At 39.8% G+C, this 26,609-nt stretch overlaps 1 protein-coding gene across 6 annotated transcripts in view; it reads right to left on the minus strand.

Moving 5' to 3' along the window:
- PhKgamma (phosphorylase kinase gamma) overlaps positions 1 to 26,609 on the minus strand; it is a 147,383-nt gene that overhangs the window by 18,138 nt on the left and 102,636 nt on the right. For 4 of the 6 annotated variants that reach the window (XM_067098777.1, XM_067098774.1, XM_067098775.1 and 1 more), the window contains exon 10: positions 6,285 to 6,443. In XM_067098777.1, coding sequence (XP_066954878.1) covers positions 6,285 to 6,443 — 159 coding nt within the window. Of the gene's footprint in view, positions 1 to 6,284; positions 6,444 to 12,685; positions 12,728 to 26,609 lie in introns of all 6 variants that reach the window. The other 2 variants (XM_067098772.1, XM_067098773.1) reach the window with 1 other exon arrangement.

Raw genomic sequence — 26,609 nt, forward strand, 5'->3', positions numbered from 1 at the left:
GGTCCAATGGTCCCTGAAGAGATGTAATCTCCCGCCTACCTGGGGTGTCTAATTGATTGGGGGAGGCCCTACTTCCTCTGATTCCACGACCCCCTCTTCCACGTGAGAGGGACCTGGATGCTGCCCTACCTCTGTAGGTGGCTCTAGCTCTGCTTCCCCTCGCATGCCTATTGTAGCCTCGAAATGTCCCTTGGCTCTCAAACGAGGCGTTGAAAGCTGGGGGCGTCACGAGGTTGGCGCAGAGGCTTGCTGAGCCGGCTGCACCAGTACGAACTGCTGCTGAGGTTGTGCCTTAGATGTAGAAGGCTGGCCAACCTGTGAGACCGGTACCGCCTGAAGCACTGTTTTAGCTTGAGGTTTCTTAAAGCCCTGGAACCTCCTGAACCTTTTCCTTTCTTTAGGTTGAGGTCCGGAGGTCTCAGAGAACTTCCTCTTGAAAGGAAGGCCCCAACGAGAGCGGAGACTCTGGTTTGCTCTAGTTGCCTCCGCCATAACATTATTGACCTCGTCCTCTGGAAAGAGGTTAGGTCCCCAGATAGAACTCTTCACCAGTCTATTGGGCTCATGCCTGATGGTGGCCTCTGCGAAGATGTGTTTCCTGCAGTTCTGTCTGGCTATCACCAAGTCATAAAGGTCCGACTGGAAGGAAGCCAGTAACGACTTCGTGAGGACCTGAAACAGAGGTTAAATCATTATAAGCCAATGCCGTTACCTCTGAGATGGTGACTGAAGTGCAGGAGCGACTCAACCTGCGGCCTCAAATTCTGCTTTGAGCAGAGCCTCCGAATTCTGGGAAGTTGCTTGCTGAATAGGGTGGAGGCGACTGGATCGAGTTTCCCCACCGTAAGGTTGCCGGAGCTCCCAACACACCGAATCTCCGGGAAGAGAAGAGAAGTAGAATCTGTTTCCCGGGTTGAGGCATAGGCTTGCCATCTAGCCCGCCTGAAGGGTCAACTCCGTAATCTTGGTAGTGCAAGGGGTAGGAATGGCGTCCAACGAGAACATCGTAAAACTTCCCTTGAAGGGGTAAGCCGTGTTCGCACTCCCAACTTGTGAGAGCGCGCAGCAGGGTGGATTCAGCTTGGTCCCTTGGGAAGATGACTGTCTCTTTAGGGACCTTATCAGACTAACCCAGGTTTTTTTCCGTTAATCTGGCAAAGCCTGGATAGGGAGGCACTAGGTCGGCTTGAAAGAACTCAGTTCCTCCAGGCGCACGAGCCTAAACCCTCAATGGTCAGTGTGCCATCATGCAGGGGAGCATGCAAGGCCAGTCGCCAATGGGTTTCCCTTATCAAAGGGAGGCAGTTTGGAGGCATCCGGGACAACTTAGGATTGTTGTGCTGCTCCGGATCGGATGAATCCGGAGAGCAAGCTTTCCTGGGCCTGCCTTTTGTGCCAATGACTGCATTGACTCTCCGAGGACTGGCTGTGACCAGATCCTTTAGCCTAGCTTCTACCATTGAGTCGATTTTCTGCATTAGCAGATCGACAAAACCTCAGAGTCAAAGCCAGGCTGTGGAGACTTAGACTTTGAATCTCTGAACCTTGACCCTTATAAGGGGGAGTAGCCTTACTTGGAGGCGCACACGGTTTGGGAGCAGTGACGAATTTCCAGAGGGAGCTGGCCAGATTAGACCTGAGGCCTAGAGGACTTTGGTAAGTCCTTCTTTTCAGGGGATTTCACCTTGGGCATAACAGACCGAGATCTGTCCCCAAGGTTAGCTGGTTTTGGAAATCCCTGGAAGGAAGAGGAAATTTATCTAAATTAACCTCGCCTGCCTCACTTACCACCCTACCTTCTACCTGATGGTCATCTACACTCATGGGCTCCATGTGGATGTTATTAGCCGCCACCTCTTCTGCCACCTCTCCGCACAGGTTAGCCGTCTTGGGAGGTTGCGTTTCTAGTCTGATCTTCTCAATGATTGGAGTGGCCAACTCCACCGGTAATGTGGCGGAGATCCGGGCACCAGGGTAGAGGAGATTACAGATCTCCTCCAAGAGCACGTAGGGGTTGCGGACGCAACATTCCCCAAATCGCCACCTCAGGTCTTCAGGGTCGACAAGCGCAGAAATGCACGGATTGCTGGGTTAGACGACACATCGGACGCCAGTTCGTAGAGAGCGTAACAAACTTCACAGCCATCCGGTGCCAAGCGGTCATGTCCCCAACATGCACTGCACAGCTTGAGTGCGGCGGCACCTGCGTGTCCGCATGATTGCTGGAGAACGGCCGAGCACCTGGCTCCTGACAAGCATTACCATCTGTAAGTGGAATGATGGTAGGCGAGTATCATTAAAGCAAGACACGCCGGAATAGGTCTGGCGGCGAGAGAATACTTTAACTTAGCTTATGGGAGATGATACATATGAAACAAAAGGTTAAACCCCTCCGGGACTGATCCCGGCAGCAAATTCTAAAACATTGCTTAAACTGACGAATGTTTAACTCGATATATAAATGCTATAAGCAGGTACTCTATGACACTCCGCCGTGAATAGTCACCCGAAACCTCATTGTGTCTTAAATTATGGGGATGGTGTAACAGTGGCGAGTAGTGTATGGCCTTTATCAATCGCCCCAGAGCGGAACCATATAATGGAAACCGCTAACAACCGCGGACTCATATCTACCAAAGTGTTAATTGGATAAGAACAACAAAAATCAGACTAGCCCGGCAGAAAAGTGAATTCTAACAACATACCCTAGCTGTTATCATGCATTCACGGGACAATATTTCACCACTCCAGCTACTTCAAACCACTAAAGCAATTAGAAGCGAAGCTACTTGAAACACGCCCGCATGGGAAAGGTAGTGCGGCTGAAACCCGGTGAATTGCGACCGGTCAGGTGGGTAGCACCCTGGGCGCGACTATAACCATCTGCCACAGGGGTGCCGAACGTAAGCGAACGGCTTTCCTCTTACGAGGACAACACACAGGTGACGTCACCAAATTCCAATCATTAAGGTAAAAGGACGGGGACTAGCTACATACACGAGAATATGGAGTTAAATGATCCAGCCTACTCTCCAAAAACCAAGCTTCTTGGTCTAGTCAGAAGGCCAGGGGGTAATGCCACTGGTGTGGGGAGAGAAGGACCTCGTCCTAGCTCAGCCACCTCCAAGACTGGAACAATTTTGGTCAGGAGGCAAAAATAAGAAGTAAGGATCCCCTCACTAAAGGAACTCGCACTAGGCTAACTCACCTTCCAAAGACCTAATGGACTGGTGGGAGAGATAGGTAGCCTGAACATGGAAATGTAAGAGCACTGTCATGCCTAGCCTAGGTAGGTTAGGGGCTAGTTAACTACCTTATATTAGAAATAAAACTACCCAGCAAAAACAACTAAAATATAAGAGATAACACTCGTGATGTGGGTAACCAAGGATAAAACAAATCTAAATACATATAAATGCATAGTTGATCCGACGACAGGGAAGGCTAGAAATATGCATTATTTTGGTAACGTAAGGTACCCAAAATGGCCTCCTGATGCCGAATCGCATGCAAACTTAATCCAGGAATAGATATGTCATCCTTCTTTGTACATAACAGCTATCATCATGAATAAATAGTTTACACCATCGAGAAGGAACCAGGATCGCTGGTGAGAAGAGATCAATAAAAGGACCCAAATTCTATTTGTCAGAAAATGGGGGCCTAATGCTTTCGCGACAACGAAGAGGCTAATACTCGATTTCTCATCCCCAACCAGCGACCCGGTAAATTCTCAAATAGCTCCAAACCAAATGGAGTATAGATAAAACTAGAGAATTGGTTCATTTATCAAAAAGTTGAGATTGAAGGTCTAAAAACAGGGAAGAGGCAAACATACAGCTCCACGCTGGCTAAGTGACGCAGCACTGTTTATACTGGAAACAATATCACGCACAATTCAAAAAATACGATGTTCTGCATTAAAACAATCCAACCAGAATTAGTACTCAACTTAGATGGTGAGAAAATCTCAGTGGAAGACATGATGAGCTGCCAAAATAAAGAACACAATCACCAAACAAAATTTCACGTGTTCTATGTTGATGTGCTAAAATTGGAATGTCGACACGCGTCACGTGATGACGCCCTGAGTAGGTAGCGGGTGGGCAACCTTTGTTTATGCTCATCCAATTTGGGAATTTGAGAATAGAGAGATCTATTGGGCGAAGGCCTGTGATAGTGGAATCCGCTCACCTTAGTGCATACCGACACCATTATGGTGTTCGCTCCGGGGTAGTAACCCGGCATTGTGGATAGCTTTTCTCTGGTATATTTAGCAATATTTATGCCTAGAAATGAGTGCTATTCGAACCACTTCACTGGGTGACACAGGTCGAGCCCAGAAAATACCTTTATCATGGAGAAGATGGTAAAGACAGAATTCAGTAAATGAACAATAATGAATTATTGGCTGGAAAAACAACTTCAGACAGACCTACAACAAATGATATAGTCTAGGGAATTCTGCTCAGCTGCTGACAATACTGCAAGCAAATAATGGGTACCTGACACCCATAGTGGTGCATGCTGTCAGCAAGTAATCATCTATCTGTCTGACAAGAGAGTGGAGTGTCTGGGAATGATGTAGATGAAGAAGGTATATATAAATGAAATTATTCATCAAGTAAATATCTGACCTACGTTTTCTTTTTATTACCCTGAAAACCACAAAAATATCAAGTCTGCCCTTCCCCTGAGGTATTAGTTGTTCAAAAGGCTGGGGTAACAGAGTGCACTAGTCCTTTTTTATGTCTTTTGAAAATTTGACTAATTTTCTTTACTTTTTATTTCTTCATGGTCTTCTCTTCATAACTTGATTGCCTCTAATGCTAAAGACGAAGAGAGAGTGTGTATGTGTGTGTGTAACACATCTACCTCTTCATATCCAAATTCGCTTTTCACTATTGTTACTTGGCAAGAAAATATCACATTTAACCCCAAATGTCTATCAACTGGGTTTCTGTTAAACATTTACATCATATGCTTTACATATTCACATGCATTTTTTTCATTAAGAATGTACACATAAGGATGTGATATCATGCAATCATCTAACCAAGAGGCATTTGTATCATCTACATCTATGAACATAGGGATTGTTTCGAGGTGGAGGTAATAGTTGTAGCAGCAAATGGTAGTAGTGACTGTGATGCTATAATAGTTGTAGCAGCAAATGGTAGTAGTGACTGTGATGCTAACAACAATGTGATAGCCTGAGCCATTATGGTACTATATGTTCTTCCTGTCTCTTCCTTCATTAAAACTTCTGCTCTCATTTTGTTGTATGCTCTGGTTTGTGGCATACTTAACTAATGACTAGTTACTTTTACAACCAAAACTCAGGAACTACATATTCACGAAAAACTTCAGTGAACACATGAGCTCATATCCTGTGTGATGGGAGGGGCATGTGTGAGCAATCATGATGACAACAATACTAGGATCCTAGCTTAGTTGGAAGGGCCCAGTTTACAGAACTAGAAGTAAAAATTCCAACTTCTTCCAGAATGAATTTCATATTAATTTATATTTTAATATAACAGCTGAGAGAACTATGATCACTACTGACAGGGAATGAATATCCTTTAATTAATTATTTTATGAATCATTTAAATAAATCTATTTCACCTCATGATTATGAAAATTATGATGATAAAAATATCATTTTGATAAAATGGGTATCAAAACTGATTAGTATTTGCATCCCTAATGACTGAAGAATGGAAGTGGAGGGTGGAAAATACTTCATATTTGTTATTTTATCAGTTTACTATACAAATACCTGAAGTCAGACAGTGTCAAGACAATAAAAATTCCAACAGAAATTTGTGGAACTCCCATTGTGTTGAACTTGGTACTGTTTTGGTGAATTGTTAGAAAGTGACAAAAATTGCTAAGATATTGAATGGACTATGATCAGGATGCACTAAAATAATAGGATAATTTTTGCTCAATGGGGACAAAATTAATTCCCTGTTGGCATGGATTAGTTAACGCTATCCATAATATATTTATATAGTGTTAGCTATAAAGAAATCAGTGACAGATGAAAGTAGGAGCAGGTTGTACTGAGCGCCAAAAAACTACAAAGCCGTACATTACTTATATTTGCTACCCTCATCTAAGTTTTCACATTATAAGTCAAATTACAAAACTTACCTGTACAAATTATATATCTTCTTTAATAGTGAAATACTACAAAAGGCTAAAAATTTGTATCATGTCATAAAGAACTATAATCTTATTCAAGTTAACACAAGTAAAACAGAGATTAACATACATACCTTTCTAAGAGCTTTAACCTTATATGGGTCAACACGAGTAACAGCAAGTGACACAGGTTCAGGAGTGTAACGAAGTCGTTGGATTCTGATTACAGAACGAACACAGAGAATTCCAAACTGGAACATTTTCCTAGCATTGAAAGGGCGACCTTTGTATTGCTATAAGGAAAAAAAAAAAAAATATTAATGATCAACTTTACAGTATGGAAAACACTCACTGAAGCCATATACAGTACTACTTTGCACCAACAATCTGGTATAGTATCATTTTTGTATATGACTCATGAGACAAGGCAACTGTATATACCTAAGTACAGTATGTAACTTAATATTTAAATAACATGAGATCATCATAAGAACTGATAAAAAGCCCACAGTTCTCTAATTTATCAAAATATAACATAAGCACTACCATATACACATTAGTAAAAAACAAAATAAAGGTGAATTTCAGACTAGTGGAATCTTTATCTCATCTGTAGCCAAAAATAAGTTGAGGTACGATCAGAAAAGATGATACCTGCAGGGCTCCTTAAATGGTATTGTATGAATATTTTCTTAATATCTTCAAAAACAAAATAACACATGCTTACTATTTTGACCTACAGTACATATCAGCCATACCTCCAACTAAATGGCAAACTGATCTCAACCTATTTCATAATCAGTGATCCAGTTAACCCTCTAGTTAAATAACACTGAAAGATTTCTGAACTAATAATTTTTCCACAGCAAAACATTAATAACTTATAGAACTACAAGTATACAGAAATAAATATATTATATCTGGAGTATATTTAGTTTACTATATATACACTCATTAATGCATACAAAAAATAAACCTTAAATTTTTTGTGAATCCCAAAATATCACTAACCCATACTTTGAATAAAATGTCAAATTGTTTTAAAAGATATTAATTCATCTCTCCCTATTTTATAACCCCATTCAATGTTTCATAAATACCACCAAAAGAGGAAAATGAAATTAAAAAATATATATAATTACATATATGACTGCATCACCACTGCGAAAAGGTAACCTTCATCCATTACAGACTAATGCTCACTACAGCTCTCCCATTACACCGCTTCAATTGTCCAGCAGACCCACAGGCACATCTCTATATATACAATACTGTACTTTAATTTTGACATTTAATTATTTCAGGGAAGTGCCTTCTTTTTTTTGGATGTTTTAATATACGTGTACAGTACCTCTAGAATGCCATACCTCCAAGTAGTGTCTTATACTTTTACCTAATCAAAAATGACACTGACAAGATGTTGTTTGGCTGCAAAAACTTCACAGATACATAACTCACAGATGGCATAGGAGCAACATCACCTGCTCCAGCCTCACATAAGTCTGGTGTTCCAGCAATAGCTAGTACACAAGCAACATCTGCCCCTCCAACCTCCAAATGGGCAGGACAACTCAAGGTTGCTACACCTTTGGTTCTTCTGCAGATCTGTCATGCTATGTAGAACAATTCAAGGTTGCCACACCTTTTGGTTCTTCTGCAGATCTGTCATGCTATGAATTACTTCCTATGCATTTGAACTCTGACCTAATAGATCTGCTGGTAGGAGAATCTCGTTATCTTTGAAAATGATCTTTTCTGGGTTTGGCTGCAGCATTAGCTCTGGTTTCCTTAATCATGTGTTGTCTTCAATTAGCAACAACTGTATTTTTAAAAGATAGGCTCCATCTTGCATTTATATTTTGTGCCTTGTCTTGCTTGCCTCTTGCATCCCCAAAAGCTGTTCTTTCTCCTGCCGTAATTGCTCATGTCTTTTCCAAACAAAAACATTGCATTTGTTTGAAGGGGAAAGATGATCTCCACAGTGCACACATTCAGGTTCTCTTTCACATATATCATGGTCTTCTTGACCACGGTAAGTTTCTTTTGAGCCTAACTCCTTTATGAATGTGCATTTGGCCAAAGTTTTGGCAATAAATGCAACTCCTTGGTCTGGGAACAAATAACTTGACCTTGTACTTGTGCCATGCAGCATTTACTTATTAGGAAGCCTTGAAGCACTGAAAGTAATTATTACATTTTGCTGACGAACAAGGTCACTGTTTATTTTATTAATTTTTTCTGCTTTCAATATTCTCTGATCAGCAAGTTCTCTTAGTATTTTGCTTCCAGTACTCTGATAACCAAGTTCACTTTCATTTTTTCTTAAGAGTTAGACATAGGTATCGAATAAAATGAGGAGGCTGATAAAGCAGCTAGTGACAAAATTCAGCCCATACTCACCCAAAATATGCATTCCCATAATGACTTTAAAAATCCCATCCACGAATACAGTTTAAATTAGTGGCATGAAAGGCAGACTATTTTAACAAAAAATCCAAAACTGAAAACTCTAAAATCATTAGTAAGAAAGTGGATTTGTATCAGATATGAACAAAGAACAAGTGTAAACTTGACACAAACTCATATTGGACCTACATAGTTTACACATAACTTTTTCATGCAGACTAGTGACGGAATGAGGGTGCCATACTGTGACATCTGCCAAGTTTATGTTACAGTGCAATAAATTTTAACGGTATGTAAACACCTTAACCATGAAAGATGGACTAATTACAGCATGGCAGGTTCATGAATAAATTGCTAGGGGGAATTTAGCCAAGTTAAAAGGTTAATGCAGTACAGTGTAATCTCTGTCGTCTCTTGTTAAATACATACGAAGCCCTGCAAGATGATGGAAATTTCTTTATATATGATCAAAAAACCAAATACAATTTGTTTTCAGACGCATCCTCTGACTGAAGGTTGGGGTGCTCATCTGAAAGAGCTCCTGACTTCAGGGGTGTGGAGCTCTCAGGACAAACAACTCCACATCAAAGTGTTGGAGTTGAAAGCTGCCTTCCTGGGACTTTAGGAGTTTCGAGAGAGGGCGGTAGGTCACTCCGTCGTTCTGATGTCGGACACTACGGTGGTAGCGTATGTGAACATGCCAACTTCGCTTGCTAACGGTCGAATTGCACCAGTGAGCAATCAACAACTCAGTGGAGCTCATGGCCAGGTACATTCAGGGCAAAAGGAATGAAGTGGCTGACAAGCTAAGTCGTCAGGGACACATTCTAGGTACAGAGTGGTCTCTTCATCGGGGCATAGCGGAAAGGCTATTCGTCTGTGGGGAAGACCCATGTTAGACCGCTTCACTACAAGGATCAACAGAAAGCTACAGGTCTGTTGTTCGGTGGTCCCAGATCCATTCGCTGTGGTGGAGGACGCCCTTCAACATCCTTGAGACAACCTGGAAGTTTATGCCTTCCCCCCAGTCTGCCTGATCCATCATGTCCTGAACAGAGTGATGAGTTCCAAGAATCTCAAGATGACTCTAGTAGCTCCTTTGTGGCCCCAAGCAGAGTGGTTCCCAGATCTTCTGTCTCTGCTCTAAGCAGTGCTGAGAGTGATTCCCCCTTGGCACAATCTTCTCTGCCACCCTCATGTAGAGGTACTATACCACCAATCAGTAGAGTCCCTGTCTCTTCATGGCTAGAGATTATCCAGCATGTCTTACAAGTGAGAGGTTTTTCTCACAGAGCAACGACTCAGATGTCCAGCTACCTCAGGAGATCTTCATCAGCCATGTACCATGGCAAGTGGGCCGTCTACTGTGATTGGTGTCGTCGACGGGGTTTCTCTCTACTCGGAACTTCTGTTCAAGAGATAGCAGACTTCCTAATCTATCTCAGAACAGAGAAAGGCCTTTCTGTTTCTGCTATCAAAGGCTACAGGGCCGCTTTAGGATTAGTTCTCTGTCTGAAAGATGTGGACATCAGTTCACCCTGGGAAATCTCTACATTGTTCAAGAGCTTTGAGCAGTCTTGTTCAACTAAGGAATTCAAACCTATGTGGGACCTAACTCTGATTCTGAGTAGTCTCACTTGAGCTCCATTCGAGCCACTGCGTCAATCATCAGACAGGGAACTGAATTTGAAAACAATTTTCCTCCTGGCCTTCGCTTCCTCGAAGAGAGTTGGTGAGCACCATGCCTAGATTATGACATTAAACACACAGGGGTTGGGGTCGGTAGCTTTCGGATTTGTCCCGGAATTCGTGGCTAAGACTCAAAATCCCTCGGTTCACAATGACAGATTTTACTCATTTTCCATTCCTCCCCTTAGGGATTTTGTTAACAACAATCACCAGGAGTTACTGCTTTGCCCCATCAGAGCACTGCATTGTTATCTAAAAAGGACTTGTCACCTACGACCTACGTGTCATAGAAGTTTTGTTAGCATAGGCCAAGCCAAGAAAGAAATATCCAAGAATACCATTTCATTTTGGCTACGTGAGGTAACCAGACAAGCCTATTCCTCATTCTCAAGTTTTGTTATCAATACCATGCATGCAAAGGCCATTTACATGACATCAGAGGAATAAGTTCCTCTCTGGCATTTAAGAAGAACTTGTCTGTTCATAGGATTTTGAATGCTGGTTCTTGGCTTCATCAGACCACTTTCACTTCCTTCTACCTGAAGGATATTGCCCACAGGTCCTTGGACACTTTCCTTGGGTCTGGTGGTGGTTGCTCAGCGAGTTGTGTAGCTCATCCAGTGTTAGATACCCACTTATCTAACAACTCAGAGGCTTTGGTCCTCTTCCCTGGGACTCTAATTTCTAGGAAGAGTAATCACGTGTGCCAAACCTCCAGTCGGTTCAGGATTCTCATATCTCTCTCCCTAATGTTAAGACCGAAGGTTTGCTCCACGTATGAACAAACAACAAATTTTTAATTAATTTGTAAATTTTTCATAGCTAACAAACCTGAAGTCTTAACACTGACTGCCCACCTCTAGCCACCCCTCTTATGTCTTATCCTGGGTTGGAAAAAAGCCTGAATGCATCATGAGGTTCTAGCTGGGTCTCTGACCCGCTCCCAGGTGCCACAGATTCCTTGAATATATGATTTTTGATTGTTTTTAAACTGGCTTCCAGTTAGCTATGAAAAATACAAATTAATTAAAAATTTGTCATTTTTGCAGGTTTCATGAAGATAACAAGCTACCTTCAAAGTTTAAATATGTTGACAAGCCAACTTGACGAATGTGAAAATTTTAACTACACAAAACAACACACTTTCCATAAAAAAATTTATGTAACCTGTATAAAATTCACCAAAAATGGAGCCCTTAGCAAATGCCTCATACTCAAATGTCTGATGTCATCACAAATGACTGGCAGCTCCATTACAAGGAAGCTTGAGAGCAAGACTCATTTTAAAAGTTGCATTAACCCGTCTATATCATCATTGTAAGTAGATGAAAATACAGGCTATTATAATTATATTACATCATATTACATAAACTCTCTCATGAGAGTTAGAAGACTGTGTTTTCCATTATTATAATAATAAATTAGAAGAGAACCCAACAGAAAAAAATTTGGCCCAAGATGCTTTAGGATGATGCATTTCGGTCATTTACTTTTTCATTAACTGTAAAATCTTCACATGCAAACAATAACATATGTTGCCTCCAGACTTCTATAAACGAATACACAATCTTAATTTCAAACTTACAAATCAGAATTTATTCTTTAAAATGTAATATTGCAACTCACCTCACAAAGGGTCTATTTTAATCTATATACACTGAGATTTCGTACAGTACTATCAAAACTGTATGAGAATTAGATGCAACATTAATCTGCAATATCAATGAAATATATCAGAATATAGCTTTATTTAGCAAACCTTCCTTAACATGTTTAAAATATTTAAAAAATTCCTTACCAAATAGTTTTGTATGGAAGATTAACATTAACTAAACAACATATCATTTAAAAATATTTCTAATTTAAAATTTTTCTTTGCAACTATTATAGATTATACTCACTGCTTACTATAAAATAGCTGGTTAGGGAGGCTGAATTTAATCAAGTTTGGCACTAAATCCATGTAGGTTTCTAATTAGAATTGTAGTTGTCACCACAGCAATTAAGAAACCCAAGCAAGGCCACCAAGGTAATCCCATTCAAAACCTTCATCACTTTCAACAAACATGACAGCTACCGTCAAGCATCTAGACTACATCTTACATCCACAATATTCAAGCAAAACTATTTCAACTACTGAAGTCTCACAGTATTTTGACATGCAAGAAACCCTTTATATTTTTTAACCACAAGATTTCATATCCCTGCAGTATAAATCACACACTTCACAGTGAGTATAATTCTTTTACATGGCTAAAATTAAAGAAAAAATACTTTACATAGGTATTTAAACTTCTACCTGATAAAATGAGAGGCAATTTAATAATTTACTAGAAGTTAGTATAGTTCACTAATTTACCCATAATTCTACACCTAAAATTGTTAGTACAGAGACAACTAGGTTACAAAAAACTATAAAAAATCAAGGTTGACAACCCACCTTCTGTGATACAGTTCCAGCAATTATTTGACTCCGGCTAGGCTAGAAATGCATACAAAACAGAAGGCTAAAAAAGGGAGTACATGCTTAAAAGGATGCAGAAAATGTGATTTTTATATAAAAATATGACTCCATATTAAGGTACTTTCTTACGTGATTCATCTGCTTTTGCTAATTTAGACATCTTCTTTCCCATATAAGTGAAACAATGCTATCAATAACATGTTAACAATAGGTACAACTGATTTGACAAATTTCTCATTCAAAATGACAAAGTGGTGTTTGAAGAGAGTATAAAATACTGGTAGTGTAGTAATTTAAAAGAAAAGTTCAAATTGACTACCTGCACAACGAAAACTACAATGTGGCAACATTATTCCTATAAATCCTAAATGAAGTTCAGTTACGTAGTTGACCATGACTAGATGAAATATAAATATTTTTTTAAATATAACAATTGTAATTTACTACTACTAAGCGAGTAAGGTGATACAATACTGTAAATAGGAGAAAGCTATATGCTATATTTGAACAAGATTGAGTACGCCATAAAATGGCTATCACTAAATGTGAAGAAGGAATACCACAACCACATACAACATATGAGGATTAACTCTGTCACACTGAATTTCCATTACCAGTAGCTAAAAATATTCATAAAAAATCTCTGAAAAAATTATAGCATTGCATGCAAATGGCTTTAATTCAAAAAACCTTAAATAAACATGGTTATTAATTAAACAAGTTTAATATAGTACATGGAAAACTTCAAAAATTAGATTTACATAAATTTGTTTTGAAGTACACAACACTGCCTTGCTTAAGCTCATTATTTCTGTACTCTGAAGGAAGGTTGACCAAGAATTTACATAAAAAGAAAGCCCTTAAGATTTCAAGTAGGTAAGGACTAGCCATGTGAGGTGGACTACTCCCACTGCTTCATGTGTCTTATGCTAGTTTAGCTTTGCTGTCAAATATACGCTACATCTAATTGGTGGGGATGGAGAAAGCACCCTAGTTTACCCATAGATGTCATTCAGTGCACAACTACACTAAACTATCTTTTGCTTGTGTTATTTTTGGTGATTTCAGTGCAGAAAGTCATCAAGGGGCCTAAGATTAGAGATGAAGCAAACCAGAAAGAAAAGTATGTAGAAAAATGATAATGAATGTTCCTAATTCATTAAAAAATGTGTGCAAAATGGGGGGAATGCAAAGTTTCCTTGAAAAAATAATCACCCTGACAAAGCTATAGCAAACCATGATATAAATCTGCAAAATGACAGTGCTATGTTAACTTTAGGAGCATTTTGAAATGCAGGCAAAACAAACATCACTGGACAAGTTTTTAACAAGAGAAACACAGCGAGTCTCAAGAAGAACACTGTACGTATAAAGAGACAGACAAGATCAACACCCCTAGATGCACAGCTGCCTGCCATTTTTGTACAAGGACACTCTTCTTTCAAACAATAACATCTCTCCTTCTCTTCAATTTCCTCACTGCCTTCCACATAAACCAGTTGCGCTTGGTTGGGGCAGTTGCAATCACTACAAATCATGTGGGAAAAACCACTGAGAAAGAAAGCAGGTAAATGTGGCAAAGGTGATTACATGGATGCATCCTAACTTCTCCGGCTGCTCAGCATGCTATCTAATTGGGAGGGGTAGGGGGGTGGAGCCCTTAATAATTCCACTGATAAATCCTAATCTGACCTCAACTAGTGTGCACCATCCTACCTGAGTGGCATGGAGATGGGATGGGGAGGGAGCCTGTCCCATGGAACCCCCTTAATTTGGATATACTTAGCATATTGCTTATTTCAAGTTTGAGAGGCTGAAATTAGTACTTGTTCCTTAAGACATTTTTGTTGCTCCCTTGTGATGTTCTTTTAAAATGACTTTTGGTGATTACTTTATTGCCACCCCTTTGAAAATGACTGGCAGATGCATCCATATGCAAGTGCTGTATACAAATATATTTCATTATGATGAAATTATATCTTGTTTAAGGTGTTAGAGTGTAAAACCTTGATAACTGGAAGAGAATGGCAATATCTCTGTGTGCATTTACTTTAAATTTGAGAAAAAATGGCTTGTTAGGAGAGAAATTATCATCAATAAAGTATTTACTTCAGCTTTTTCCCCTTTGCATAGTAGGGTGTGAAATGAGTACTCTCAACTCTCCACTAGCCTGTGCAATTTCTGCCTAAACTACCATCAGGTTTAGACCTTTATCTATCATTTTTTCATGATCACCTAGCCCTACTACTTCCAAATGTTCTGCTTCAAAATCCAGTGTGTCCCCAAAGAAAAAGAAATGTTCTCCCCTTTTCTAGGACATGGTTACAAATTCCTGTCTCTTCATAATTACTCTTCTAGTACATTTTGAGTACGACAAAATCTCTTACTCCATGCATATTTTTTAATCAATAAACTATGAAAGAGAAAAGAGTAATATAAATAATAAATCAGTAGGTTTTAAAAAAAGGATTTTTGACAAAGGAAAATCTATTTCTGGGGAGGGCCCGTGTCACCCGGTGAAATAATCCATTCAGCACTTATTTCTAGGTAATTCCGTTTGCTAGATACCAGAGAAAAACTAAATGTAAGCTGGGTTACTACCTCAGAGCGAGCTCAAGAAATGGAGTCGTATATGGTAAAGGGTGAGAATGTCACAATCACGGGGACCCTGCCCTATAAAGATTCCCAATGTCAAAAGTCCAAACGAGAGGTGCCGACAAGCCCATGCACCACTCGCGGACTGTACACAAGGCAACACTAATTGCATTCCATGTTAGCACCACCCCACTAGAATGATGTTTACCATGGGAGGGAGAGAATGAAAAACAGTGGAGGTCACCAGGGTGACACAGGCCTCCCCAGAAATAGATTTTTCCTTTGTCAAAATCCTTTTTCTGGATCAGTCCGTGTCAGCCGGTGAAATAACAACAGAGAAATAAATATCATTCTTATGCTATTAAAGACTTTAAATAGAGATGTTGAAAACTAGGGAGAATTCCACCCTGAACATTAGAAGAGAATTCCACCCTGAACATTAGTAAGGTCCTCTAAATTCATGTAATGAAAACAATGTAAGTGGCCACCGTCTAAGATCATGAGCTTTAGAATTGAACCTGAATAGGCTTGTATTAAGAAAATACTTTCTGAATAGGCTTGTATTAAGAAAATACTTTCTGCCTAATAGCAGACACAATGACAGTACCCCCCCTCTTTTTAAATAAAGAGAGGACCTGACAAAATTGCGAGGTCCTGTCTAAAAAAAGCCTGTAAGCAGAAAAACTGGGCACAGAGACAGACCTTGTGAAAGGAGTACTTTCCACGGTGACCACCGAAAATGAGGACCCTCAACTGTAGATAGAAAGTTAGGGTGAGGAATTCGCAACACTACCCTGATGAGGGGAAACCAAAATGATTGGTTCAGCTAGACAGGGCAGACAGTACAGGAAAACTAGCACTAGAAGCTAAGCTGATTAAAAATTTGGGTCTTCCCCAACAAGGAAAGGTAAGAACAAGATGATTGTTGGTAACCGAAGCTAACTCCGATACATTACTCAAAGACCAGGAAACCGAATGTGGACGGAGTGCTGGTCTCGACAAACACAGACCTTAGGGATGAAAGTTGGGGCCTGTGAGTCTGGTTCCAACAAAACACTTTCTCGGGGCCAATGCGGGCCGCATCATTGCCAGAGCTTCAAAAACTATGTGAAGAGTGCTAGTAACTTAACTGCAGAGCCATACTGCAGTAGAGTAAGATCCTTGACTGATTTTAGGAAAACAGTAATAACAGGACCAATATGAGTTTCCTCCTAAACTGTAAAATTCACAAAGACCACAAAGCCAGGGCACCAGAACTTTGCACTTATGGATTATTTCACCGGCTGACACGGGACCCCGATCCAGAAATAAATAAGACGAAACAATGATGAAGTGAGAGGCAGTGTAATAATAGCAAAAAAAGCCTTTGCATCAAATTTAAAGTTCTGAAGTTTAAATGATTTAAGTGTAACACAATTTGGTCACAATAATAAAAGTAGTATGAAACTGTCTGGTATTGAACCCCACAGAAGGAAAGGCAAGAAAATGAACTACCTATCTAGTGCTATTTAACAAAAGCAGAAAATGGCTGCTTACCTTTTTCTAGAATTAATTTAATTCTTTCCACTTTGCCAAATTGTTTTGCTACACTATACAGTATAAACATCCATAATCTAATGACAAGCCTAAATTAGTGCAATAAAGGACTCTTATTATTTGAATCAAACCCACCAGATTTACTAACACCCTGGTGTCTCAGTGTTGGTTCTATCCGACAGCCAAGCTCGTATCCTTGCTCATGCCAGAAGTCGTTGCCAGTAAGTTGTTGGATCCAGGGGAGGGAAAACTAATAGACAAATCCATAAATTTAAACCAGTCCACATGCAGAAGTCCAAACAGTGCACACCCGACACTCAAGAGCCCCCGCACAGACCTTGACAACACATCAGAATGGGAAAAGCAGGCAGCTTCTACTGCCCAGCTTCCCCACCCCAACACACTGCCAAAGCCTGCGAAGAGACCCCAAGATGCCAAGCATGCACACATCAGACCACCACACACAAACCGGTTCATCCACCCACCCAAAACTGCTTGATTATATCAAGAAAGTGTCATGGATCAGTCTATTCGCAGTATCCACCAATGGCACAAGTGAGAGTTGACTCCCAACAGTCCACCCCATACCCTACCCTTTCGGGATAACACCAATACACTTGCAGTGGCCCAGGTATAAGCCAATCCACCAGCTGGGAGTTCTGCCCCCACTAATTGGGGCTGACTCGAAATGTATTGGTGGGCTTCTGGACAAAAGCCAGGGGTCCCACCTCTAAAAACCAGCCCCCCCTGGATTCCAATGGGCTGATCCCCGGAGATGGTTCCGCCCCCCCTAAGATAGCCATGAGAGAATCCCATCACTATCTCTTAGGTCCAAACCATATCGGGTGGTGACTCAACCACCACAACTCCCGCAATTAGCTTTGAATGCAAACCCCTTCCAAAAAAACCTTCCCTTCTCAGATTCACCTAAGCAGTAAAATTTTGTGAATGTAGAAATGTCCATGCCATTTAAACCAAAAACTACGGAGGATGATTCATCAGGACCTGGGCCCAAAGGCCAGGGTCCCTTAGCCCCTCACCTCATCAAGGCGTCCTACTCAAGGGGACTCACTTTACTGGCAGTAGCCAGAGCCAGAAGGAATATTTTAAATGTAAAGCATTTACGGGATGCTTCTTCAAAAGGTTCAAATGGTGGTAATATCAAGTATCTTCATACTACATCTAGGGTTCGAACTAATAATGTGTTACTAGACTGAGGAATCTACAATTCATAAGATTTGATCACCTCATCTAGATTCACATCATAAGATATGTCTATACTTGCATGTCTAAGAACTGAGGCTACAGACATAGATCTGTAACCCTTAATGGTGGGAACTGATATCTTCTTAATATACCTAAGGTATCTAAAAACCCAATAATATTATTTATAGAGGTTTGCGTGTAGGAATCTAGGAAATCCCTCTAGACCGAACACTAGTACCAATATACTGATCACTGATTTTGATACAGTTGGTATCACAATCTCCTTGACAAGACAGCCTGTTGAGAGAACCATACGGAGATTTTAATATTTCCAAACATAAGGCTGAGTAAATTTTTCCTGTTGGGCAGAACTTGAGGAAACCTGACAATACTTCTAATGGATCAGGAAACCACTACCTGTGTCCACCAAATGGCTACTAGAATCATCCTGCAAACCTGAGTTGATCTTAATGTGCTTATTACTTATCTAAACATGGCAAACAGGGAGAAAGAAATACTGTATATGTCCATGTCCTTTCAATCAATCGGCGTCAAGTCTACTGTCCATGCTTCAGGGCCAGGTGGCAAAGAGATCCTCCATTGTGCTTGCCCATAATGTCCATTGCTGTTAGCTGACTTTTATATTCAATTCTGTGGGAAGAATTTGGTGCTTCTGACTAAACAAACCTACTAAGTTCATCTTTTGGGAATGAATGGAGGAACTAATCTGATCCTTTTCCTTCTGTCCAAAAAAGTTCTTGAACTACACTGAACAGACAAACTGACTCTGTACCTCACTATTTCTTGATGAAAGACAGGTAGTTGAGATGTTGGAAAACACTGCTGTTGTCTTGTTCAACAACCCCTCTAACTCCATTACAGCCTTCCAGACTGCCAGCAGTTCTAGATTGTTAATGAAAGTGGTACTCTTCACCTGACTGCTGTCCTGTCAATTTCATACCTTCCAACACAGCTCACCAACTTTGGATGAAAGTATCTGAATATCATGATAGGTCTGGGGTCTGGTTCCCCAGGAGCATTCCTGAAAGCAGGAGCTTTAGGACTAATTCTCTTGCCTTCACATCACTTCCAAAGAATTGCCAGAATAGGCCAATTGTCCAAATACGAGACTTTTCACTTCTCCTAGATGCAGCCATCTCAAACCTGGGGCAAAAACTCTTATGAATATATATGGAGTGGTGCTCAGTTCAAATCAGAGACCTCCAAAAACTTACACACTACTCTGTCATTTGCAAATCAGAGATACTTCCTCGATTCCACATAGAAAGAAATGTGGAAGTAGATGTCCTGGATATCTATTTAAATCTTCTAATTGTTCTTCTAAACTCAAAAATATCTCATGGTTACAAGTCTTAAACTGAGTCTTAGAAGTCTTAGAAGCCTGATTAATCCAGTCATTAGTGCCCTTTTAGCAAACTTCCACTGAAAATTACTTCACAAGGTCCAAATAGGAAAGTTTTGTATGGTCTAACTTGCCAAATATTAAGGCTGCTCCTTGTCCTGGAAAAACATTTTAAGAGAGAAAATTATACAAATGTTCCATCCTTTCCAGGAGGACATTAAAGAAGAAATGGCTGTCTTTCCCATGCCATCATAGTGGGGCGTCTCTATAAACTTATGAACACCAAATGTTTCTTATTCTAAATACTCAAACTCTGGTGGTAAGTGTAATAAATTCCTTAATATTATGGACTACACACCTAGAGACCAGTCTAGAAAGAATTAAATCTCAAAAGTAAGAAATAACACTTGAATGATAGTCCATTTTAACCAAAACCACCAAGACTTGACCAACTGAATAGACTTCCTCCAGGTAAAGTTTACCAAACTGGCAAACTAAGAGCTGATGGAGATAGTCACACATGACTTGCCTTGTTCTACTTAAAAAAGAGGAAAAATCAAGACAGAAGGTTTAGCGCTACTTGCTTTGGCTTTCACAAAACATATGGATGAATTTAAGTCTGGCTGAAACCAACTTGGCCATCACAAGGGATTGATTCCTTACATGCACCTCCATAAAATATAACTGGAAGGCTGATCTGCCATTTTCTTCTTTAGCAAATTCTAAACTCTCTTGTGAATTATTTCATTACAACTAATGAGTTGTCTATATTTAGATAAGAAGAATTAATCTTCATCTTCCCACTCCTTAGTCATTGTACTAGTTGGGTGAGAAAAACCTGAAGGTTTGGGCAAGGAAAAAAATTATTAACATTCCACAGTGGTAACTTTTGACAAAACATGAGAGGTGTGAAACATTTAAAAAAGGGTTAAACTGACTGCTCAATAGCATGAGAAAATTAAGCTTAGTGCTCTTTTTTCTTATGTATAGAAAGAGCAATGAATGCATACATAACCTCAACTGGTAAAACTGTAGGTAAGTGTACTCATTTTTGTCTGCATTAACACAACAGTGTGAATATTTTAATGTTCTTTACACATGAAAAGTATGCTGCACATTTGTCAAAAGCAAGTTACCTCTAATACTTGGAATACAAAAAAACTGGCAAGCAAATTTTGCTACTCTTTCTTCCTAACATGCTTATATCTAAAACTAGGAACATTCAAAACTAGGAACAATCACTTCTGATATATAAAAAGGTGAAAATGCTTCTTTGTCAGTTTTCAAAGTTGCGTTCAGGCACACTGTCTGAATCTGAGGATAAATTTGAAACATCATGAGACTTTTTAATATACTGGACCTATTTTTTTTTGGTGATCTTTTCATCTTACTCTCTTCCCCTCTAGCAGCTGAGTAGAAATGAGCGAGGAATATTGTAAGAGGGGGCATGACCCGTTCTGTTCTGAATCCTTTTGCATGTCTACAGCCTAATGTTTGGTTCTGTGCATGCAGAATATCATCAGATGGCTCTCTCACACTTGAACTCAAAGGGAATGTGAAACAGTCAACATATTATGGAGGGGACTTCTGTCATCAGAATTTTTCAAAATTCTTCATCATATTAACTATTTCTGACATTGTTTCCTTAAGAATATCTACACTTCTAATTAAATCAGCCTGAACCCCATGGGAGTCAAGAGGAGGTTCCTAATTGGTATAAGCAGAAGTATCATGATCAGGGAGGAGAGGACTGAGGATGAAGTACAGTTCAACATTATACAATCCTCAATTAACCTATCCTCATCTAGGCTAGCATTAGTATTACTTTCTCCAATTCTGCATTTTCTCTAGACATCTTGACCCAAATTTTTCTTATGTTCAACAAAAAAAAGTAATTTTCTCCAATCCTAACCTTCACATCCCTTGCTTTTATTTCCTAAATCACAAATTTGGACTACACAATCCTCACAGTTAGTGTGGTCATCAGACTTCAGCTTAAACGATCTAATAAAGCAATCCTCTGCTCCAAAAGTCCTCACTGTCCTTTCAGATGATGAACTGCCACTAACAACTATTTAACAACATGCCATGCATTACTGGTGTGAAATTCCTTCCAATGCTCTGAAAAGAGAACCCTTCACAATGCAGGTAAAAAATGACTGGAATCACAAAACAACTCAAGTTACCTGCAAGCGATAAGGTAGGAAAAAGACAGCCTACTAACTCAACCAGGTATAACCTAATTTCTTTTTTTGCTGCATCCGTAAAGTTATATATAGATGAATGTTTGGTAAGTTTTATTAAAATAATCAAAATTAGTGATTTTAAAAACTTTAACGTTAACAGACTGATGGACATATACAGGGCCAGACAGATAGACATGTCAATTACTAGGTGTCCTGAATGGTAAACTGGGTGCATAATTAGAAAAATGTACTCCAAGTGCAATCTCCTAATCAAGCAGAAAGCTTAAAACATAACAATTCATTCTAATATGGTATGGTGTCTAACACCAGAGGGATAAACATGTAAATGAATATAAAACAACACAAAATCTTACTATCTACTGAAGCAGCACACAAATGACAAAAAAAACAAATGATGAAGAAAATAAAGAATAAAATAACTTTGACGAGAGGGAGATTAAACATAAATATAAAGAAATAGCACTGATAAGAAATATCATCACTTCACAATCACAGCAAAAACTTAAGACAGGAGGATATATTATTCCTCTGGGTGGTTCACACTTGTCTGGAATCATAAAGGCTTCCCTCATATAGATTACTAGTTAGTGTCCTCCTTTTCAGAACAGAAGCAATAGCCCATGATAAACCAGTGGAATGTGCTTCCATACCAATGTTGTAAAAACATAACCCTCGTTTGTAGGATTATAACATTCTGGACATAACTTTGACTAGATACATTATGCATCACAATTTTTTTTTTACAGTACAATTACAGCACTGTACATTATTACTTAGGTATACACGAAAATTTGCATTTCATTTAATATAAAATAACTTGATACTCATCATGTAAGATTCCACTTCTCAGTAGTAATGACACTATCATTCATTATCTTTTCACCTACAAAACTGAGCTTTTTTTAATCAGACTCAGACATGAGAGATTCTTAGGTATTTTAAGATAATTTTGAATAATTTTTATTTTTCCAGGCATACAAACCAGAACCTTTTATATGGGAGTATCTTTCAGTGCAAGCTGGAACAAGCTGAAAACTTGGTAACAAGGTTGTTAACAAGTGGAGATGGGGGTGAGTGACAGAGTATCCCTCACTTACTGTCCCTTTCACTTTTCCTATGGCCGCAGAGATTAAGCAGGGTGGTAGAGATGGGATTAAATGTAAATGGCTCTGCCTAGTATATCTAGGAAAAATACAAATTACTATTCAAAATTTATTTGTTCCTAAGGGAATACAAACTATCACCTTTTATATAGGAGACTTACTCCTCAGCCGAGAGGTCAGTCCCTTCAACTGAATGGAGTTGAGAACCACCACAAAACTGCCATGACCCTGGTTGCCTTGCAAGCAGGGAAACCCATGACTCCTGTAACCTCCTACCAGTCTGGGTGATTACACACCCTGTTGGATAGCCATCACAGGCCTTGAAGGAGAACAGTTGGGGCTTCCCAGTGACATCCCTAGGGTACAATGAGGAGTATGTAATCTAATAAATCAAGCAACCACCCTCAAACCTGGAAATCCAAAATATTCAACTGAATAGTAAAGGACGGACTAATACCCTTGACTTTGAGATCCTTCCAGTGGGAAGGGAAGCAACCCTGGTAATGATGCAAGAAGCCAAATGAAGCCAAAAGAAAGAGCTCCTAGACAACTCTTTCCAGTGTTAATCAGTACTAAATAAAGAATAAGCATGGGCCATCAAAGCCCTATCTCATCTGGATCTCCACACAGATTCAGAGGGAAGAACTGAGAAAACTCAAACTCTTGTCAAAGAGATGAGTCCTGAACTACTGTTCCCACGGAGGGTTGTAATACAAAAGACCAAAAGACTTCCCCAACTATACTCAGAGGCCAGCAAAGAATAGCAAGTGTAAAGACTTTGTCCTATCATGGAAAAATATCTTGAAAAGTGTTCTTATAAGGCTTAAAGCACTAAGGAATAAAGTCACTTGTGTCCAAAGTTTCCAAGTGATGGAAACTGTATTACAAAAAGTATACAAAACTTCACTGAGGAAGACAAGTCTAACCCAATCAGATAAAAGACTGTAAAGGCAAACCCTAGGCTTTACATAAAAAACTGAAAGGGACCTGGCTCAGCTAAGGTCTATGGGAGTTTGCAATCTGCTGGAACAAGCTCTGAGCAGAGAGATCCGGTTCTATGATACTAATCACAGTAGATGTGCCTCCTTGATGCATATCTGCCAAAATCTTAAGGTACACTACTAAATTCCTGCTATCCTGTAAGAAAACTAATTCTCTCCAGAGCTGTTGGAATTTCCAGCATAAAGAATCAAGAAGTGTACCACACAATGGAATAAGTGAATAAGTAGCTGACAAGGAAAGAGGGCTGGGTCACTCATGGCACTCAACCAAAGAACCAGCAGACAAGGAAACTCCTTGGTAAGGGACCAATGAGGAACTGCCAGTGCCAACTCACCCCAGGAGTATGCCCCTCTCCCCTTCAGATACCTCCAAAATTGTAAAAATACCAGAAGTCGAGAGTAAGGACTCTATTGCCAAAGAATGTGAAAGTGTCCCTAATGCTTGCCCTACAAAAGCAAAGTGGCAAGGAACAATCTGAAACAGCACTTCTGTGCCATATCAGACACAGACACAAACGTTGAAACTTCATACAATCAAAAAGAGATACCACGTGGCAACATAAGACTTAGGAACAACTGTAAAAACCAAGAAGGCTGTTCCTGTCATGGCAGAAATTGCACCATTACCACTCTACGATCACTAACACAAGAGGCCAGGCAACAAGCAATCCCAGCTAACAAGTGTCAGTAATCTTAAAGAAAAGAGTACTTAGGAGTGCTAGGAAGGAGAACCCAACCAAGACTCCATCATTAGCACCAAAGGAGTACTCCTACCACCTCCAGTACAAATACCTCCTCTCGTATGAAAGTGGCAGGGAGGAAATTTGCAAAATCCGCTGGAGACAAAGGCACTTCCTGTCCCATAGATCAGAATGCTAACCTTCTCTATACACTAAGCACTAACTGTGAATTTGGCAACGGGCCCAGAAAGTGCCCCTAGAGTATACCTAAAGGTCAAAAATATAAATAAGACTGAGGACCAGAATTATGTCATGGTCCCATCCCTCAGAATTTTGCTCCCAGTGAGTGAAAAAATCTGAAAACAGCTGCTCCAGTGTAGCTGACTGCAAGATATCTGGAAAAGCGGAAATATTACTGAACCCATACCAAACCAGACAAACCTCTTGTCTGAGAAGTACAAACTGTGGTGGAGCCACTGTCAGAACTACTGTCCCCTTGCCTTAGGATTTGGTAAAACCAAGAAAGAAGGAGAGACACAAGCTCTGACACTGATCCCTGACTCACTCAGGAGAGGTGGAATAGTTCAAAGAACTCTCCCGGAAGAAGGATAGCTCAAGACTGCACAAACTCCAAAAAGAGCAAATACCTTGAGCATGGAAATGATGCAGGTTTACCTAACACCCTCCCAAAAAAATGCCAACACAACCAGTGAACAGGTTGCACAAACCACACCAAGTGGGTTGCACAAAACTTTCTCCATGCGACCCCGAGGAGTTGCGGTGAGGTAAACGAGCAAGCAGCCTTGACTCAATGTAAGCCTGAAAGCTCCCTGACGGATGGGATAGGAGCAGACCTTGAGTCTCAGAAGGCTGGCATCTAGTGCCAACCCTACCAGGAAAAATGTGATCACTTAGGTGAACATGCTCCCTCGCCCTCCCACATGGGGAAAAGCACACAGAAACTGCCTTTTCAGACTTCTAACAAGAGGTCTACACTTCCCCTTTCTCTAAGCCCGCTAGCGTGGGGAAAGAGAGCAGGGCTGCGGTGGAGGTAGACAATGAAGTAGAAGGTGAAGATGAAGAAGAGTTGCAATGGCATTAGTAGTTGTAAAGTACTTATATAAACATTTTGTTGTGCATGTTTATTTAATTTTATTTTATTTCATTATTTAATGATTTTTTTTAATAACATCACTGTTCACCTCTCCACTGTAAAGGGAAACTTTCTCGTTTAAGATAAAAATGCTGATGGTTCATCTGTTATTTCAACTGAATGTATTTTCCAACTTGTCCCAATATAATTGCAGAAGAAACTCTTGACCGCCACTTTTCCTTGGAGGAGCATGGTGATCCAAGAAATGGTCAGCTGTGTGTTGAGGTTAATGAATGCCAAACTGTCTGCTGTAGCAGTGTCTTCGCCATATCCTTATAAAAATATGAGGTATAACAAAAAGAAAAAGATAAGACTATCTTTAAATGTGAGTTAAGGACCCATTGAATTCAATTGTAGTGGGTTTGATGCATTATTCATATTTACTGTAAACTGCATTTCAGTTGAAGGTGACAGTTTACCACAAAGGTGGTGCTTTTCTGGCAAAACTTATATATATTTGAGGCTGTCTATTGTCATGTTTGTCAGCAGTGACAGAAAATATTTGTGTTCTTGTTGTACTTTCTGGAAATTAATATAAACTACAATATAAAAAACTGACTGTACTTTGTGTACTTACTAGAATAATGAAAAATTTATTGGATCTCACTGTGTTATTTAGATTAAGATTTCTTAGTGTAAAGTTACTTAGGTTAAACATTTTGGTAAAGGTAGACTTGATTGTAAAGAAAAAGAAAGAGTAAAACTTTCGCTATGTATGTTTAAAGTTAGCTGATTGTTAGATAAGTTTGTACTGTTACAAGATCTGACTGTCTAACATATATGAGTTTTTTTTAAAGAAAGTACCTGTAGTTTCTTAAGGCTTTAGTTTTTTGTTGTTATTTTTTCACATTCTGCTCGAGGCAGTCCCTGGTTATCAGCGTGGGTTCCGTTCCGACAGCGTGACAATAAGCGAAAATCGGCAATTTTCGGGGCTTATCGGAGCTGATAGCCAGAGATTGACACCTCATTTAGGTATGTATTGGCGCCAATACCCGATTACCTGCGCCGGTAAGTGGAAATCGGCAATTTTCGTTGCTAGACAAGCACCGTAAAACC

This window comes from Macrobrachium rosenbergii, chromosome 55, assembly GCF_040412425.1.
Source record: "Macrobrachium rosenbergii isolate ZJJX-2024 chromosome 55, ASM4041242v1, whole genome shotgun sequence".
Taxonomy (NCBI): domain Eukaryota; kingdom Metazoa; phylum Arthropoda; class Malacostraca; order Decapoda; family Palaemonidae; genus Macrobrachium; species Macrobrachium rosenbergii.